Source organism: Rhinolophus ferrumequinum, chromosome 20 (assembly GCF_004115265.2).
Source record: "Rhinolophus ferrumequinum isolate MPI-CBG mRhiFer1 chromosome 20, mRhiFer1_v1.p, whole genome shotgun sequence".
Classification (NCBI taxonomy): Eukaryota; Metazoa; Chordata; class Mammalia; order Chiroptera; family Rhinolophidae; genus Rhinolophus; species Rhinolophus ferrumequinum.
In genome coordinates this window covers 45,907,360-45,927,926 of record NC_046303.1, presented here as the reverse complement: position 1 = coordinate 45,927,926, position 20,567 = coordinate 45,907,360, and the positions used below count along the sequence as shown (strand labels likewise).

General features: G+C 42.1%; 1 protein-coding gene across 4 annotated transcripts in view; it reads right to left on the bottom strand.

The window, feature by feature from the left end:
• The window catches only part of MAGI2 (membrane associated guanylate kinase, WW and PDZ domain containing 2), a 1,312,199-nt gene that overhangs the window by 28,599 nt on the left and 1,263,033 nt on the right, over positions 1 to 20,567 (bottom strand). For 2 of the 4 annotated variants that reach the window (XM_033088534.1, XM_033088535.1), the window contains one exon: positions 14,690 to 14,778. The exons of the other annotated variants lie outside the window; for them this stretch is intronic. In XM_033088534.1, coding sequence (XP_032944425.1) covers positions 14,690 to 14,778 — 89 coding nt within the window. The remainder of the gene's footprint in view (positions 1 to 14,689; positions 14,779 to 20,567) is intronic. 4 annotated transcript variants of the gene reach the window in all.

The window sequence follows — 20,567 nt, the reverse complement described above, 5'->3', positions numbered from 1 at the left end:
GTTTTGCACAGGCTACTGCTATGCAGCTGAGAATATTATTAAATGAGTGGAGAGAAGGCAAGGAAATGGAAATGTTTGTTTTGACATCAGGTTTGTAGGCTGGTGGGGTCAGAAATTCCTTTTGTGTCCTGGATTTCTGAGCTGTTTTGTGGAGATGGTTCTCCTCTGGGTCTGATCTGTCTTCATCTAATTTAAGGGACTCTCTGAGGCCTGCTGTGACAACATCACAGCTTAATTACTTTCTTAATAAAATAGCACGTATGTACAGGATAAGGCATTGTTACTTATCCTATGGGATCCACGGGTTCCCTCAAATATTACCAACTCAGCACGTTGCCCAAACTGAAGTATTTTCACACTCAAGTCAACAAGAATGGGCCTCAAAAATCTGCTTTGCTGGGTGATACCTCTGAAGCCAGAAGCCAGTGGCCTCCTGGTGACGGTCAGTCACCACCTAGGACATCAGCCGGCCGTGGTTCTGTGAGGAAGTCACTGTTTAGTGTGCTGCAGGCCAGTTCTGCCATTGGCAAATGAAGCCTGCCCAACATTCACTCTTGGAGTGCCTGAAAAGCTCTTCCTGCCCTTTCTATTGTTCTTTCTGTGGAAAAAAGCCGTAGTAATGTCAGTGGTGTCATGGGCATGGGTCTCCCCTTAACGACTTGATCTTCCCGAAAGAAATACAATACACAGAGGCAGGCAACTTCTGAGTTATCCGACAAGGCGTACGATATCTTAAGCTGCAGTGTTTCCCCGAAAATAAGACCTAGCCGGACAATCAGCTCTAATGCGTCTTTTGGAGCAAAAATTAATATAAGACCCAGTATTATATTATATTACATTACATTATATTATACCACATCTTATATTATAGTAAAATAAGACCAGGTCTTATATTAATTTTTGCTCCAAAAGATGCATTAGAACTGATGATCTGGCTAGGTCTTATTTTCGGGGAAACATGGTGTCAAGGAAGTGTGTGTAAGCTACCAAAGAAATTGCACACAGACCTCTGCTTCTTTAAGAAATACTGTTAGTGTTATTTAAAAACAAACTAAACAAATGGAAGGGACAATAAAAGTAAAACAAACTGTACATACACATAAATAGGCAATTGTTAGTCCGGACTTTCTTTTCCAATTTTAAAGGGCGTTGTCTGTGCTTGAGCCCTAGGGGTGGTCAGGAAATGTGTAGTTCAGCCATTTCACTATGTTATAAATGAGGCCAGGGAGCCCCCAAGAGGGGGACAGTGCCCCAGGTGTTTTGCTGGGTATGTGGGCAGCCTGGTCTTCTGGCCCAGTGCTCTCAGTTCCAGGCACTTTTTATTTGATCATCTGGCCTCTTCCAGAGCTCATAAGTGGTTGGCTGTTGGAAAAGATACTTTAATAAAAATTTCTTTTCATCACCCACGGGTAGCTCCCAAAGCTGGGTACCTAAGACTCCCCTGATTTTGTCCATCTTCCCATGAGAATGCAGATACTCTGACCCACTCATTTTGCTTTTCAAAGTTATCCTAAGGAAATAATCAAAGATACATGGGAAGCTATAGGTACAAAGGTAATTTTTGTAGTATTTTTCATAATAGTGGAAAAATCAGAAAAACAAGAGAAGTCCAAATACGTTGGTTAAATGATAAATCTGTACCACAAAGTGCTAAGTAGTCATAAAACCTTATGTATAGGATATTTAAGAATGATAATAGTCTAAACATATCGTCAAATGAAAAAAGCAGGTTTCAAAACAAAATGGCTACATTTTCAAAAGAGAGGAAGAGTTCTTTCTATTTGTATTTTTGAGAAGTTCTGTAACTAATATGTGTTATTTTGTTAAAATCAGTATGTTATCTAAAAGAAAGAGCACCCATTAGGGTATCATTTGAGAATTAATGCATCCACGGAATGACAGTAGGTACATTTTCAAAATTGAGATTTCAGATACATCCTTCATTTCTGTCCTAGGAGTTCATCTCAGAACTTTAGTCTTTCAAATAGCACCCTTAGAGAAGTTGGTGATAAGACCCTGTCACGCGGAGTGTCAGGCGGGGTCTCTAGTTCCACTCCCCTCATAAGAACGCAGGATATGGTGAGGCCAAAAAGGAACTCCACGGAGCCATAGATAGGGGAGTCACACCACTATAGTCTCACTGGAGCCTGGGTTGGAGACACAGGAAGCAGGAGCCACACTATCCGCAACCTGCCATCCGCTTCTCTGCCAACCAACCAACCCCACTTGCTAACTGCAATCCGCTGTGCCAAGTGCAATCCGTGCTTGCTAGCTCAGCCACCATCTTCTTGCTAGCCCCCATTTTCTGCTAGTGTAGCCACAGGAGTTATATTAGTGGCCAATGGCTCACTGGCTACAGCTGACGGCCAACTAGCCACAGCTGATGGCCATCCAATCACAGTTGATGGCCATTTACTACCTGAGCCAGCACCTTTCCACGTGAGGCTGAGAGCCTGGAAACTGCACTCCTGGCTCTGACCCCACAGACCCTCATTATAGAAGGTGTCCCAGGATTGTGGCATCCTTTGACTGAGCAGGTCATTAGGAGGAGTGTGGGGTCCCTTCTCTGTCCCTCCTTTTTTCTTTGTCAGACCCAGGACAAACAGGCCATGTGCCTGCCATAGGAATATGTATCTAATTGGAGATCAGAACGTGAGGCTAAGGCCTCTAAATGCTCTATCTCAGGAGAAATTTATTAATCAGGAATTCGGGAAAGTATAATCAGTACTTTCCTGTATTTTCTCCTCTCAGGTTTCTGGAATGAGCAGAAGTTTTGTGGCTGTCTTCCCCCACTCTCACCAGCTCCCTCCCCCCGTGCTGTGTGTTGTTTTTTCCCCTCTGTTTTAGAGGACAAGCATCCGTCTGCTGAGGTGGGTGGATTGAGGAAAGATCAGATACCGTAGAGGATGATGAAATGGCTGAGAAAAAAATTTCAGCTGGAAACTGTTTACTCTTTGTGAAGAAATAGAGGTGAAAATAATTGACTGGATTTTGTTCCATTCTATTCTGCAGTCCAAACTGAACTTCCAGCTTGCTGTGCGGTATTAAAGGCTTAGTTCTAGCTTTTTGATTTTTCAAGCATACTCGTAACTCCCACGAGATCTACCTCAGACTCAGCTGGATCCAATACCACTTTCTTTTATGAATTGAGTTTGTTTTGTAGCTTCTCTTAAGTAGAGGAAACCAGGTCTACTGGTTAACTGTGGTGGTTCTTTCTTAGAATGCAATCACTTTACATGGATATATATACATATATATATACACGTATATATATATACGTATATATATACGTGTATATATATACGTGTATATATATACATACATATATATATATATATACATACATACATATATATATATATATATATATATATATATATATATAAACAGGTTAGTATAAACATCGGTAAAACATGATGCAGTTAGTTAAAAAAATTTAACTTTCATATTGGAATGCTGGAGACTGGAAGGGTAGGAATTCTTTCTTTAAAAAGTCTCCCACCCCATTCAACTTTACTGGCATTCCTCTTCATTTGAGTGTGCAGGTACTATGTTCTTATGCCACAATTATTTTTAAGTCTCTTCCTCATAGGGGTGCTTGTTTTCTTTTTTCTAATAGACCCTACCTCCTGGAGGGCAGGGTCTGATTCTATTTTTTTTTTTGTAGTCATTCATTCATTCATACAATGCAGGGCGTCACCCTGGGTGCAAAGCACGGCACAGCTGAGCTAGTAGACATGGCCTCTGTCCTCAGAAGGCAAACAGTTCTCTCAGGGGGCTTGTTACCAAAGAACAAGCGTTCTTGTATCCTCACAGGAAGGCATTCCAGGACACAGGAATAATCCACGTGAACACAGACAGGCAAACAGTGGACTTATTAAAAGGAAGGAAATAGTACAATCCCAAAATTTTGGGAGTGGGCAGGCCAGGAGGAGGGCAACTGCACTGAAGAAAAAAGAGGCTTAGAATTTTATTCGAGTGAGGGTGGGAAATATTCAAGTTTTAGGGTTAGTGTTATAGGCGTTCCTAGGGTGGGTCCCTGCTGAGGGCTCTTTCCTGTGTGGAGATGGGATTTCCTTGTTTTTACTTGGCCCTTGTTGGAACTGTCATGGCGACAAAGGGTGGAGATTTTTCCCTGCCCGCAATGCTAATAATATTATAATCTATTACAATTAGCTCTTGCTGCACCTGTTGTTAAGAATGATTTCATTTCCTCTTTGTCTCCCACACTTCCTCCTTCCCTTCCTCCCTGCTCTCCCCCTTGGGACCCTGTTCTTTCCATCTGCCATAACGGGCTAACATGGGGCTCTGGGCTTGCTAATTGATCCAGTAGCTAAAGAACGGTGAAACACATACGATAACCCAACAAAATTTCGCATAAGAAAAACAGGATCACAGAAAGGCTGAAAGAATGCCATGATTTTCATGCCATATTTTGCAATACTAATGCATTTCCTTTACTAAATAAACTGGCAGTGCATTTCCTTTCACATTACCTGTCACCATAGTGAGTGCTGCCACCGACTGCCTGAGGCTCCTGATGAAGGCAAGTGGGAACACTTTACCCCTGTCAGTGAGCTTCCTGGTGGGGTATCAGGGTTGGGTTCGATTAGCATTTGTCTGTTTTGCAAGCTCCTACTTAGCTTGGCTGGAAGGACAATTGATATTTCTGTTACCCACTGAACCTGAGCTGCTGCCTCATAGAAGCCTTTGTGAAAAGAAGTGGGATACAAAGGGACATCAATAAATAAACCAGTGAAACATCACCAGACTCAGGAACTTCCCTTTCTACAGAGGCCATCCTAATTCCTTGACGACCCTGGTGGAACTCCACTGCCAGGTCCTCATTCCAAAATCAACCAAAGGCAAGAACCTAAATACCAGCAATAAGAGAAGGAAACAAAACCCAGGTAACAAGGTAATGTCCATCTTAAGACAACGGGTGCCTCCAGCAAAAGAAACCATTGACAAAATAAAAAGGCAACCAACTAAATGGGAGAAGATATTTGCAAACTATGCCACTGATAAAGGGCTAATATCCAAAATACATAAGGAACTCATAACTCAACAACAAAAAAAACGAACAATTTAATTAAAAAATGGGCAGAGGACCTGAACAGTCATTTCTCCAAAGAAGACATACAAATGGCAAATAGACATATGCAAAAATGCTCAACATCACTAATCATCAGAGAAATGCAAATAAAAACGACAATGAGATATCACCTCACACCAGTTAGAATGGCTATCATCAACAAGACAAATAATCAAGTGTTGGAGAGGCTGTGGAGAAAAAGGAACCCTCATACACTGTTGGTGGGAATGCAGACTGGTGCAGCCGTTAAGGAAGGCAGTGTGGAGGTTCCTCAAAAAATTAGGAATAGAATTACCATATGACCCAGCAATCACTCTGCTGGGCATCTACTGAAAATACCTGAAAACATTTATCCATAAAGATATATGTGCTCCGATGTTCATTGAAGCTTTATTTACAGTGGCCAAGACATGGAAACAACCGAAGTGTTCTTCGATAGATGAATGGATAAAGAAGTTGTGGTATATATACACGATGGAATACTATTCTGTGGTAACAAAAGATGAAATAGGACCATTTGTGACAACATGGATGGATCTTGAGATTATTATGCTAAGCGAAATAAGTCAGACAGAAAAAGTCAAGAACCATATGATTTCACTGATATGTGGGATATAAAACTGAAAACAACAAAGGAACAAGACAAACAAATGAAGAAACAAAAACTCATAGACACAGACAATAGTTTAGTGGTTACCAGAGGGTAAGGGGGGAGGGGGGTGGGAGATGAGGGTAAAGGGGATCAAACGTATGGTGATGGGAGAAGAACTGACTCTGGGTGGTGAACACACAATATGATACATAGATGATGTATTACAGAATTGTACACCTGAAATCTATGTAACTTTACTAACAAGTGTCACCCCAGTAAACTTTAATTAAAAAAGAAAAGATAACGGGTGCCTCTCTCCTGTGGACTGCTCCTTTAAGAACCACATCATCCCTCATCTCCTGGCCCTGAGGGCTGCCAGGTGTCAGTGCAATTTACAAAATAAAGCTCAGGAGGTGGGAAGTCCTCTGTGCTTTTAACTGGGAAGCCTTCAGTGTTGTCTTTTTTTTTGTATGAACCGTAACATTTACCATCTTAGCCATTTAAAGTGTACAGTACAGTAGTGGAACTATAGGCACATTGTTACTCAACAGATCTCTAGAACTTTTTCATCTTGCAAAACTGAAATGCTATGCCCACTGAACAACTCTTCTTTCCCTGTTGCTCCCAGTCCCTGGCAACCACCATTCCACTTTCTGTTTCTAAGACTTGATTACATTAGATATTTCATATACTGTTTCCCCCAAAAAAAGACCTAGCCGGACTATCAGCTCGAATGCATCTTCTGGAGCAAAAATTAATATAAGACCAAGTATTATATTATATAAGACAGGGACTTATATTATATTAAAATAAGACCGCGTCTTATATTAATTTTTGCTCCAAAAGATGCATTAGAGCGGATGGTCCGGCTAGGTCTTATTTTCGGGGAAACACGGTAGGTGGACTCACACAGTATTTGTCTTTTGTGACTAGCTTATTTCACTTAGCATAGTATCCTCAAGGTTCATTAATGTTGTAGCATATTGATACAGTTAGCTAGCATGTCCATAGGTAGACAGGGAGGTACCTGGTGGAATAAACAAAAGACAGTCATATCCTGAAACTCCAGGTTTTGAAATTACTCCTTTGCTCCAGGACATAATGTAACAAGGACTTGAGGTTAATCATAAAATTTCTTTTGACCTGACAAATGTAGCAGATCTGATAGGTAAGAGTAAATTATTTTGCTAATTTCTTTAGGATGGGCAAGCAAAACAAACCTGGTAGACGAATTTCATTAGAAGGTGCCAGTTCCCTTCTTCAAACAAGTTCCCTTCTCCAAACAGCTCCCCTTCCCCAAGCAGGCAAGGGAAGGTATAAAAGTAAGAGCTTTTGCCTCAGTCGCAGGGCACCACCATTTGGGACCCCCTCTCTTGGTTGGGAGCTTTAACCCTTGCTTTCAATAAACTATCCTCTTTTTAAAATTCTTTGCCTCTCCTGGGCCCGTGTTTCCATTCTTCAGTCTCACGAGACAGGATCCCAGCACTCACTCACTCACTCCAAAGTCCCCTACATCATTTGGGGACTCACAGAAAAATATTCCTACTTCAGTATGACAGGATTTCTTTTTAAAGCCTGAACAATATACTCTTGTAAGTATATACCACATTTTCTTTGTTTATCCCACAATGGACATTTAGGTTGCCTCCACCTCTGGGCTACTGAGTATAATACTTCAATAAACATGGACATGCAAATAATTCTTCCGAAATCCTGTTTTCAATTCTTTTGGGTGTATACCCAGAAGTGAGATTGCTATCTCAAAAGGCAGTTCTGTTTTTAATTTTTTTGAGTAATCACCCTATCGTTTTCCACAGTGGCTGCACCATATTTCATTCCACGAACAGTGCACAAGGGTTCTAATTTCTCCACCATCTTTACCGTCACTTGTTATTTTCTGTTTGTGTGGGTGTGTTTTTAAATAGTGGCCACCTAACAGGTATGAGGTGATATCTTATTATGGTTTTGATTTGCATTGCCTTGATAATTAGTGATGCTGAGCTTCTTATGTGCGTGTTGGTCATGTGTATACCTTTGTGGCCCGGCCACAGCACAACCAGGCGTTTCGAGAGAGCTTGTAGGTGCCTCAGGGCTTTGGGTGTAGAAAGAGTGGGACATAGTTACACTTCATTTGACATCAAAAAGGCAATCAACATTTCACTTATCCACTGAGTAAACAGTGAAATCTTTTTTGCTTGGGTACTGCCTGATACTTCACTTTGAAAACAAGCTATTGATTGCTGTATGCGCAGGGGTGACAAGCTATCGATGGATTTAATGGGAAAAGTCCAACTGAACAGATGTATCTCACTTGGAAAAGATAATTTTTCTCCCTCTGGCATTTTATATGGAAAAAAGAGAGATATTTTGAATTTAAAAAGAGACATTAGGAATTCCTGTTACTTGCTTTCTCTGTGTTAGTGAGTTTTCATAATGAATTATAAAATGACCCAATCCATTTTTTTGAAGGCACTGTGTTAACAACACACAATCTTTCTCCAGAAAATCCCAGCGTATGAGAGCAACTCCAAGTGGTTATGTAAAGAATGATTGTGTCCACATATTAAAGTTGGGATTATGAGGGACAGTAGCCATTGTGTCACTGCTCACCCATCACAGGGCAAGAAGGAGGTGGCACAGAGCCTGGAGCAGGCAACAAGGGAAATTCTGTATTCTTACTTTCCTTTTCTGGTCTTCCTCTCACCCCCAATTTTCTGTGCCCTTTTGGTTTTATCTGCCGAAGACACATGACTCATGCAATTACTTGTTGTGCATCATTATTTGAACGTCCACACACATCTGAAAATTCCTAATGGCTTTTTACCCCCACATGTCAGTTCACTCACATTACTTCGTTTTTCTTTCTTTCTTTTTCTTTTTTACTCTATTAGTTTGATTTTATTTACTCTTTCTTGAAAGTTGATGAAATTCTCACTCACATTACTTTCAATGCTAGTAGTTGAAAGGAATCAGGACATCATATAACCAAACCCTATCATTGTCCAAATGAGAAAACTAAGACCCTGAGAATGTAAGTAATTCTTGAAAGGTCACCCAATCATTAACAGTTTAATTTCTGAATTTTCCTATTTCTTTTTCTCCGACACTGCTTCTGCCATCTTCTCAAATACTAAGGATGTTACCTGGAGATAATTTCTGAGTCCGTCCTAATTCTTATTCCCTTTACACCATTAGCCACCAAGTCTTATTGATTCTTCTTTCAAGACTGTTGGTAGAGTCAACTCTCCTGTATTTCACTTCTATTGTTTTAACACCTCATTATCCCATCCCTGCATCTCCTAGGTCATTATAATAGCCTCTTTATCTGATTTACCTCCTTATCTGATTCTCAACTCTAGATGCTCATTACATTGAAAAAAAAATCAGCATCCCTATGCCTGCACTGCCCCTCAACCCCGATCACTCCCTCCATCATTCTGATGACATTTAGTTGGTCTGGGAAGGAGCCTCTATGGGTAGTTTTTAAACGTGGGTTCCCCATGTGATTCTAATGGGTGGCCAGGATTGAAAACCCTTTCCAAAGATGTTTGCCACCTCTCCTGAAACACTTCTTTAGCCATGTCAGTGTGATCCTTGAGAACCTCTTGTGCCTCCTCATTGCTGTTGGTTTCCAGACATTTGCCTCTTCCAACCATTCAAAGTTCTTGCACTTCTCCCCCACTGCTTTTCGGTAGGAACCCTACGCTCTAGTCATATCATTCCCTTCTTAGCGTCAGAATCATCCCTCACAATATCCTATTTCCAGTTTGGATTGCTGTGCCCTCTGCCCTCCTCTCCGCTTATCCCAAGCCCACTGGCTCCTCAAGGGTTGTCTCATCACCAGCTCCCTCCAAGGACACTTCTGGTCATTATTTCCCACTCTTGTCCCAAACTCCCTTGTTCTTCAAGTATGTACTATCTTGTATTTGCTGCAAGTGAGTATTTTCAGCTCTTTAGTGAGGTGGAGAGCTCCTTGAGTGGAGGGACAATGCCACGTTTTTTTTTCCCTTTAGTCTCACAGCATCAAACAATGGCTGACATATAATCATACAATAGGTAAATTTGGAAGAACTTGGTATAGATCTAGGAGGCTAGAAGGGAGCTTGGAAAATTTTTCATGGTGGTTCCCGTTCCATAGCACATAATCCCACTCAGACCTAATGTTAGCTCTTGTTCCACAGTTCCTGGTAGCCTGCAGCTCCAGAAGACGACTATACATGGCATTTCTGTAGCAAAGAAGCAACTCTGGCATGTTAAACTACAGTTTGTGCTGGCAACATAGGTCATAACTACACTTTGAATGAAAATACTTTATGGAAACAATAAAACTTAGATTAACCAGAAATAACTACTTGGAACATTCAATTAGTCATGTTTCCTCCACTTAACTCTTGACAGAAAAAGATAGATACATTATAAGGAAAAAGGCAGACAGGCAGGCAGTATTTAAAAAAGAAAAGAAAACAAAAAACACCCCAAAACACAAAAAGCCTACTTCTGGGTTAGGTTGAGAGGGTTGGTGGAAATTTGGACCATAATTCTACACTTTCTGCAGCTATCTCAACAAAATCATTGAAATTTGCTGTCAGAATGATGCCCTTGTGATAGTGCAAGAATTCTACTCACTTATTCACTCACTTATTCACTATCTGCAAAGCACTATGTTAAGAACCTAGGGTAACAACCAGTATTTCAATTCCAGAAAGGGGAGGTCGTTATGTGGAGATTGATAATTATGTCGCAAAACAGAGTGAGAGGGCACAGGGGAGACATAAAAAGGCCAGTGGGACTTCAGAGAATTGAGACATTACTTCTGATTGGTGGACCTGGGGAAGGATTCATGGTGGAGGCAGCCTTTGATCTGGTTCTTGAAGGATGACATGATTTGGGAAAAGTGTTTTCCAGACCAAGGGATCAGCATGTGACAGCCATGACGTTGGGAATAGAGGACAATGGCAAGTGTTTCAGCTGGCTGGACCACTGATATTGTGGTAGATAAGATAAGACTGATTTGCATGGGAACAAATCAGCAACGGCTTTGGAGTTTGTTGTTATTGGGGTGTGTGTGTGTGTGTGTGTGTGTGTGTGTGTGTGAAAGGTCTCTGAGTGGGGCAGTCCTTTAGGACAATCAATTGTTCCGGCATCAGTGAGCAGGAAAGATTGGCCATTGCAGTAGGGAAAACAGGCAGAAGGCTCTTTAGTCCTGTGGAGTGGGCCTGAACTGGAGTTCGACTGCAATGGAGGAGAGAGCTGCTGTGAGAAATGAGAGAAGTAAAATCACTCCAACTTGGGGACTGGTTGTATATATATATAGGTGGGGAAGGCCCTCAGGATGGTTTTGAGCTGGGCAATGAGGAGGGTTGATGGTCTCTTAATTAATAGGTGACTCAAGGGGAGGAGTATTTTAGGAGGAAAGATCATGCACACAATTTTGAATGCATAAATGTGGGCATCTCCATAGAAACGTCTAGCGGGCAGTTGGAAGTCTTCAGGTGGAGCCGTGGAATCAGAGATGGCAAAACAGACATGAGAGTCATCTGCATAGTGGCAACAGGGGGAGCCCTGAGAGCAGATGAGATTCTGAGGAAAAGATGGGGCGGGGTGTTACTGGAGAGGAAGACAGGGGAGTGACGCTGGAGGAGCATTCAAAGAGGCAAGAGAAAATCCAGCGCGTACACTGACGATAGTGGTAATTAACTATTACAGGGAGTCCCAAGGGGATGGAGAATTGAATCAATCATTGGATTTTGTCACCCTGGCGAGACTGGTGGTTGTTGAGATATTTTCACTGGAGTACTGATGATAGGATCCAGATTTCAAAGGGGGAATCTGTCAGGGAAATTAAACCGAGCATGGCCATTTTCAGAATACTTTGAACATCGATCCAGGAACGTAACACGACACAGTTGAGAATGATTGCAACAAACGTGTGCTTAAAGAGTATTTTATGTAAACAACGAGTACCCTGTCCTTTAGGGTCTAAGGGATGTCCTTCATCTTTGCACCCTGGCTTCACCACCCCCCCACCTCACTCTGAAAAGGCAAAAGGAAAAACAGGTCTTAATCCATGGCTGGATCTAAGTCGGAGCTCTCATTATCCGAGGTGTCCCTGGGTGGATTCCCAGCGGGCCACAGTGTGGGCTGGCATGTGGGGGAGGCTTGTGGTGCAGTCCTGGAGGTAGCCTGTGAAGGCCACTTCCCACCCACAGTCTTCACAGCAGCCATTAATGGAGGGCTATGCCCCAGGCATTGTGTTAAACCAGGCAGGAAAGCCTGGGTCTCTTCCTGCCCCTTCCCTCCAACCCCTCCTTTCCTAAACCCCTCCCCACCTCAGGGCAGAGCAACCAGTTTTTCCTGTAGAAAATGCATCATTCTACCCGCAGCCTGAAACCCTCTCTCTGACTTTCATATTTCTCTTCTCTGCTGGTTCTCTTCCTGCCTCTCGGATTGCCCTCTCCTGACCTTCTTCACCAATGTCTTTTACTTGTCACTCAAGTGTGACTGTGTCCCATGGACTTTGCTCTCTCAGAACATGGTGGGGTCTCCCCGGGAGACCTCATCCCACCGCTGGCTCTAGCTGTCCTGTCCAGGACTCCCTGAGTGCGCTGCCTCTGGCCCTGCGCACCTCGTCCAAGTGCCCTGTGTTTGGGCTGTTTCACGGAAGGCTCCTTGAGGCATCTGAAACTCAAGTCCAAAACTAAGCTCATTATCTTCCTTCCTAAACTTGCTCTGTCACCTGTGTGGCGTCATTTTCCACCCAGCCCTGGGTCATAGGCCTCCTCCCAGATTTTCCTTTATATTCATCATTCACCAAGTTTTGTTACTCCCATCAGTGAAATGTCTGAAATAGCTTCAAAATCCATTTCCAACCTGCTATTTCCACCACCACTTCCCTAATTCTGGTCTTCACATCAGTTGCCTTAACTTTTTTTTACAATAACATGTTAATTGCCTCCAGTTTCCTATGAAATCCATCTTAAATACTATCAAGGTATATTTCGAAATACAGATATTGCTCCGCTCCCACTTAAGTTTTTGATGGCATCTGATTATATAAAATCCGAATTCTTCTCCTTGGCACAGAAGGCCCCTTTTCATAGACCCCACTTCAATGTTCTCTCATTTTATCTCCCCCCCTCTCCCATTTAGCCCCTGTGATAGCTGCCTTACCTTTTACCCACACTGGTGACATCACTCAAGGTCCAGCTAACATGTCACCTCTTGGGTGGGTAGAATCTTCTACAATGCTGCTAAGCAGATTTGGTGTCCTGTGTCCTTTGGGCTCTTACCAATCCTTTGCCAATACTATTTATGCCTGTCCCATTGCTTGATTTTCCCTGTCACCCCTACTTGCTTGTGAATGCATATGGGCAGAGGCTCTCTTATTGATTTTTATATCTCTGGCACCAAGCAAGCTACCTGATAGACGTTTGTGGAACTGAACTGAGACCACAAAGAGCCCTTCTATTTTTTTTTAGGTAGTGGCTTTAGTGACTTGATTGATTCAGGTCCCTTCACCTCCGTGGATTACAGACTAGTAAGGTAACTTCTATGGCAAGTATATGCCTTTCTTTTGTCAGAAACAGAAATCTATATCTCTTCAATCCATGGTCACCGGACTACGTCTCCTCAATAATTATTCCATGACTTTCTACATTTTCTAGCTATCTCCTCTATACCCTACTGTAGGTTTCCCCTGATTAAGGAAATCAGGGGAAACAGACACTTTAAAGAAATGACACATTTAAAACTTCTGTTTTTGTAGACATCGTTAAGCAATGATTGCGATAGCGTATGTACGTATAGATATTTACATCAGCATAAAACTATTTGATGAGGAAATGTTTAGCAGTCCAATGAAATAATTCACTTAGTGAATACTATTGTCTTTTATGTTAAATTTAAACCAAGCCTGGGTGGCGACAAGCAGGGTCATTAACTTCAGAAACATTCAGAGCTAACTTGAAAGACTGGTGGAGAGATGCTTAGCCACTGCTGTAATGAATGTGAATGGGGCAGAATGAAACCATAAATGAGAAATGCGTCCGTCTGACTCATGCTTCTATGTTGAAACATGAGGACTGAGCATGAGGATCAGTTTCTGTTAAAAAGTCAAACTGACATGTAAAAATCCCACTCCTATGAAACTGCCAGTAGCCAAGTCCATGCCCCCTGCAGGATCTGACAGAGGAGCCATGGGCCACTCTAGGGATGTGGCCTGAACCATATTTGTAAGACTATCATCTATATTCTGCTTTATTTATATGTAGGATATATTTTCCCTTAAGAATTTTTTTTTTTTTTTTTACCAAATTTTAGTTTAAATTATAGGCAATACTTGAGAATGTTCATTTGGAAACAGTGGTGAATACCGTTTAGATACAAAGTTATGACTATTTTCAAACAAGTCACGCTGTTTTTTTTTTTCTTTTTCCTTTTTTCCCCTTAAATATGGTCCATCACTGAGAATGGAGGAAGAACAGTGAGAAGATGCAGTCCTAACTGCCACAGATGAGTGGCTAACTGCCACAGGACAGGTCAGGGAAATACTGTGATGCCAGGTGGAGTTCAGAGTTCCTAGGGCCAGAATGCCTGCTGACTGTGGCTCTCTCTCTGGTGCTAAAAGGGTGGCCTGAGTTATTGCTGTCTCAACTTGGGCTCAGAGGAAATACGTTTAGTTATTTGCACTGAAGTTTGCGAAGGACTTTTTGAGGTGTGTGGGGCAGAACTCAGCTAGTGTGCCTCTGCTGTACTCTCCCCGCCCTTTCCTCTTGCTGGGGCCATTCTCAGCTGGACCCCTGGAAATCGGTGCATCTCAGATTTTCAAAAACCCACAAATCCTATCCTTATCACGTATACGGTCTCAGCTACAAATATTTTCTAGAACTCCAGCAGTAATTAGACAAGCTACTATGAAGGAGAGAGCGTTATACATCAGTTAAAAACATATACAAAACCAAAGCTCATTAGAGAAAGATAATATTCATGCAGATTTTACAAACCGTGTCTTTAGGGTGGCCCAATAAGTAGAAATATGGGGACCCATGCTTGTCACTTTTCATGCACATGGAGAGACTGGAAGGTACCATTCCTAAAGGAAGGGGAGGAACAGCCTAGGACCAATTATTAGAATTAACAGAACCAGAGACAAAGATATATTATTACTGTTAGAATCAAGATTGCTTAGTATGTTTAGAGCAGCTGAATACAAATTATCTAGGCAGTAAGAATAAAGACTTTAAGTAAAGCTAATCATATCAAGCATGCAGCAAGTGAAATTAGTGAAAGACTGAGCTACATGTGTATTCCAAAAGAAGATTTTTCTCAAAATATTGAGGGCATCCTGAGGTGCTGTTAAGGAGGCACAAACGTTAAAAACAATTGGAATGGGAATATCAGAATTATTGCAGAATTTTCTCATAATGATGGAGTGTTTCGGTGATACCAGCTGTCATTTGAGAATCAGTCACAGTAATCACTTCCAAATTTTGAAAAACTCGCAAATTAAAGACATGGTATGCTCATGTGTATATTTACGTTTTCTCTAATAATCTCATAAATTCTTAGAGTTCCCCTCACCTCTGACAATTTGCTTATTTATATTGAAAGTTCACAGTTGTCTCGCTGGCTGTAATTGTTTTCTGGAAGAAAAATAGAACTGAAAAAAAAAATGCAGCAACATCTTGCCTGCTCCACTCGGCTGTACTAACCGTCTGAGGACTGTGCTCTGAAACCTGTCTCTTCGTGGCTGTTTTGGTTTGTGTCTATCTCAGCTCAGGGGCTATAGTTCTTTACCTACACAGAATGGGGACTAGAAACTCCAGAATGTCTCAGGCCATAACCGCCAAGATGCCGTGACTGCTCCCCTGTGACGCCTGCTGCTGTGTTCGCACAGTGAGTGGTGCAGGTGATGTGAGGTCAGTGTGATCAGAGGAACGTAATCCGTGCAGCTCAGACGTTTGCAGGCTGACCCCCTCTTTGACAGACTATACTGATGATAGTTGCCACCTAAATGCCTGACTTGCTCCAGACATAGTGCTGTGTATACATGTCTTCAACATGCAGAATGGAACAGTACCCACACGGATTTCTGGTTATGCCACAGGGGGTGTTTTTCATAGGATGGTGTGTGTCTGAGGGAAGGGAGAATGAAGGATGAGAACTAAAACCTCGAGGTTAAATGGCAAGTAGAACCTCTCTGTGGTTAGGAAACCAATGCTTAATAATGAAGGTAGGATGTGGAAATTAAATTTCAGACTTTAATTGAATTTACCATTTAGCCCTGCCAAGATGCAAGCAATTTTGTATAAAAACGATCAAGCTGTTTTAATGTCACACAGAGAAGGCTCTCATTTGATTTCAAATGTGGCCTTTACCGGGCTTGAAAGATACATGTGCTAGGAGACTTCATGGCCAGAAAGTCAAATGAAAGGGCGCAGAACATGGTGGAAATAAATGGCTGTGAAGTCTGGGGGAGGAACTGCAGTGAAACGTGAAAAGTGGAGAGCTGCGTACTGTGCCAGGTATATTTAACGCACACTTTATGAATGTGTGTGTTCAGCCCTAAACTCAGGGTCGCTATCTGTTGGAGAGCACACGCCAAAAAGACCAGAGACTTTCTTACAGAAGTTTAAAAGCAGGTTATTTTGTAAGCAAATGTCTGAGCCACATTACAATAAACAGCTTTTTAGTCCAGGCTAAGTGTGTGCTTCTTGTTCTATTAATTTTGTTTTGAACCCAAACAGCACATTGAAGAATGTGTGATTCTCAAAGATTAGAGATTTTGCTACAATTAGAGCATACAATTCAAGCCTGGAGCGAGGACCTATGTAATTTCATCTTTGGTGGTGACCGAGGGGGCTCAGTTCAAAAGAAGTACTGGGAGGTGTTTATCAGAGTAGGTCATCAGGGTGATCCTATCTTTGAGTGAGACTGCAGGCAGAGTGCTGGAATAACATAGATCGGGCCTTCTGGACTCCCTGTTTCTTCCGCTAGAAATGAGGGATGTAGAGTACGTTAGTTTAGAAATGAAAGCTAGTGAGTTGTTCGGCTGGGGGATGCTCGGGGAGGCGCGCAGGCACAGGCATGTGAAGGGAGGCGTGAGACCTGGTGTTTGCTGGGAATGGCCGTTGGCTGGACCTCCCTACGAATCTGTCTTAAGGTTCTGGACTCCACTTTGAGCACCTGCATAGCAGGGTTTTTGTTGGCAAACTCCCTCACAGGGATCAAAACCTTTTCTGTATCATCTATACTTCGAGACAAGAGCAAATCAGACAGTAGGGAAATCGCTGGGCATTTAGTAGCAGCTTCAGAACGGGTCTAGTTAAGGAGTTAGAAACTTCCCCTGACTGGACAGTCTCATGGTGTGAACCACGGGGTCTGACTGTCCTCAGTGAGGAGGGTCGGTGCTGAACTCAGATTGTCGAAAGGCCTGAGATGGAAAATAGGAGGGTGAGGGGAGGAAAATCTAGTCTTCCTTTTTTTTTAAGTTTTAATGGTTGCAAGTCTGAACGGAGAGCTATTTAGACTGGATGGGCAGAGGAGCAGCCAGGCTGAGGGGCTGAGGTGCTCTCAAACAGTGGGAGGTTGACAAGACATAAAGAGGGCAACAAAAAGTTAAAAAACATGCTGTGGGATGGGCCTTTTCAACAGAACTAGAGGAGATAAATTCTGCAGTCTCCAGGGCATGGAATTTCTTGGGATGGCACTTACAAAATATGTAGACTCCAGGCCCAATTAACTAATCTGTGTGTGTGTGCGCACGTGTGTGCGTATCTTTAAAACCATGATGCTTGCTTTCTTTTCTCTTAACCTTAATCCTTGATTTCTACTCCCCCGTCCTCCTACCATGTAAAAAATATTCTCTTGAATTTGTCACTTCTTTGAGGTCGTCCCAACGTTCTTGCAGTATCCAACAGCGTTTCCTCTAAGAAATCTGCTTCTCCCTGGACTTGCGTGGAAGCAGCCCTCTCGCAGGAGAGCTCAGCTTCATGTTGGGGGAAGAAAGCGATTGTTCTTTTCAGACCCTAAAATATGACTCTCCAGGATGAGTTACCGAAGGAACTGGAATATTTAAGTTTTCCAAGGTGTATGTGGAAGCTCTTCTCAGTGTGGTTTGAGAAAGATAACTCCATTCATTCATCTCCTCCAACAACTTAAGTATTCGGGATTTAAAGGAGGTTGGACCGCAAGAGCCAAATGAGTTTTTCTTGGTAGATTTCTTGGTTGCTATGTGGTCTAATCTGTTTTATCAGAGTCTAAAACACCTACCAAGTGAGGACTTAGGGAAGGGGGTCACTTAATGAATATATCCTTAAAGAGAAAAATGCATGTTGGAAATCATGTATGAGTACCCAAAAAGGAAAATCATTGTCGTCCATGGTTTCCAATAAAACAGTGTGAAGAACTGGGATTTCATCCTCATCCTAAAAACGCTTGAAATAATAAATGAGGTTTTGGCTGAGCAACGAGTTCAGAGTTGTGTGTTCTTTGAGGAGGCTCCTGACCCTGACTGCATAAAACAGGAAATGACTGAAGTTTCATGCTTAGATACCTGGCATTGCCTAAATGCTGCAGAGAGCAGTCTTGAGCCTTTTAGTCGGGCAGCACCCGAGTTCTGCCTGGCAGCCCGGCCTCTTCCCTGGCTCTGACTCAGTAGAGGTGGAGTGGAGTGATTTGTGGAGCCTCCCATGGAAAAAGAAGATACACTCAACCATGAATGTCAGAAGCTGAAATTAAATTTCACAATTTATTATAGAAGCAAGCTGCCTTTTGCCCTATTAAAAGTGCAGGTGAATTAGTACAAAGGTTATGGAACCACTTAAAGCTCCTATACACGTGGTCTCTGAGGAAGAGGCGAAGGCAATGGAGACTGTTCCCTTGCCTGCAATCGAGGGCATAGGAACCCCAGGCAAGCCTTGGGGTGTGTGTGAGGTTGCAGCCATGGGATGCAAAGAGTCGTGATTAGCAAATTTGCTAAATGAAGTTCTGGCTCACCAACTTGGAATCTAGAATAATTCAGACAAAATCTGAGCAGATATTTACCCATACTCAGCAAGTCCTTTCTTCAGAAAAAGTAGAAAGTATTAGTATAATGATTACAAAGGAAATGCTTCACAAATCAAAGAAGCCAAGTGCTTCTCAAGGATCTCTAACACTCTAGAGGTACTTACTAACTTCCACAATTAATTAATAAAATCCATTTAAAATTTTTTTCATTAGAGCAGATCCTTTGAGACCTTTTAATCAGTCACCAATCTACTGGACTCAGTTGTTACATGTATCCTCATTCTTAGATTGTCAGCTCACTGAGGGCCAGGACTACCTTCTCTTTAGTGCCTGCAAAATGCGTTGCACATAGTAGGTGCTCAGGAAGTCCTAGTTTAGTTCAGGAAATAGTAATGACATTAATTAATGATATTAATTACAGGCTTTGTCTCACATGGCATATTTGGTAAGGGGTATACTGTTTGGAGGTTATCTTTGTGTGATCAGAGGGAAGAAAAGGACTTGTCAAACAAGTAATTGTAAACAAGATTATAATGCTTATAATGTTTACTTGTCAATGTATATTCTTAAAGAAGAATAAATAAATAAACATTGCCTATTGTCATAAAAGTAGAGACCAGTACAGCTTAATCTGGTCTTCAGATATAATCACTGTAAACCATTTTTATTTTTTGATTAAAAGAAGAATTTAACTAAACAACTATTTGACTAATTTATTATTCTTTTTACCTGTACGCACTGGCTCAGACAGATCTTTCCTCTACTTACTAAATGTAGTTTTATTATACTTAAAAAAGTAAACAACTTCATTTACCAAAGGCCTGTAATCAAGTCAAAGCCTCTTAAAGACATAATGAACTTTGAAAGTGGAAGTGCAGGCAGAAGTCTAATTCATGGATTGGCTATTTCTTTCTCTCTGTGTGAGCATTTGGTGTTAGTTGTCACTGGGCCACTGCAATTGTGAGAATTCTGCTTAGTCCTTATAAACCTGCCTGGCCTCCTAAGACCACCTCCTAAGACACTCCCGTGGACAAATGGACTCGCGTTAGCATTCTACTCATAAAGACCTGCCCTGTTGCTTTTTAAGAGAAGAAACAGGCTGGACCACCAACCAAGAATGGAGAGCTATTTCTGTTCTGCTTTATTTTGATCAGATTTGAACAGCAAATATTAGCAGGGGGAGAACTGCTTGTGTAAAGAACTTTTGCAGTCAATGGCCCTCTATTTACCTTGGCCCTGGCTCTGTGGCTCACAGTATAAATCAAGCGAAGGGCATGTTCCTGTGTATGCCTTGAATGCTGAGGAAGGACACCTGTACTTCAAGGCAGGGAGCAAATTTGTATAATTTATTCTTTTGCAGCTTTAGAATCATGATTCATGCTTTCTTTTCTCTTAACCCTTTTAGATGTAATTCAAATATCAACAGCCTTTGTCAAGGAGGGCGCTCCTTTTGATGTGGCATCTTTTGATTCTTTTCTCAGTTTGGTGCAGTGAAGCTTCCTTATTTCTGCCAGTCTTGGAGTCGCCTGTCAGGGGAGGGGGATGAGTTTATAATCAACGGATTCTTATCTTGAGGACTGGAGTGGAGCTGAAGTGTCTGTCTCCTGAGCTTCTCTTTCAAGGACTTCACTGCAAAAGCAACTTCTCCTTCAAAGGCCCTAACATTTCCCGACTCCCCTTGCAGCTGCTCAGCAGCCCCCGTGCAGCCACCACTCCTGCGGCCACATCTGTTGATTTATGTCTCTGAACTGGCTGAGGCGTCGCTGATGATGAGTCTCGTGGTAATTACCGATGGCATATTTGCAGCATATTTATTTCTTCCCTCAGCTCACTTGGATTCACACTGATTTTGTTCAGTCAACAATCTGACAG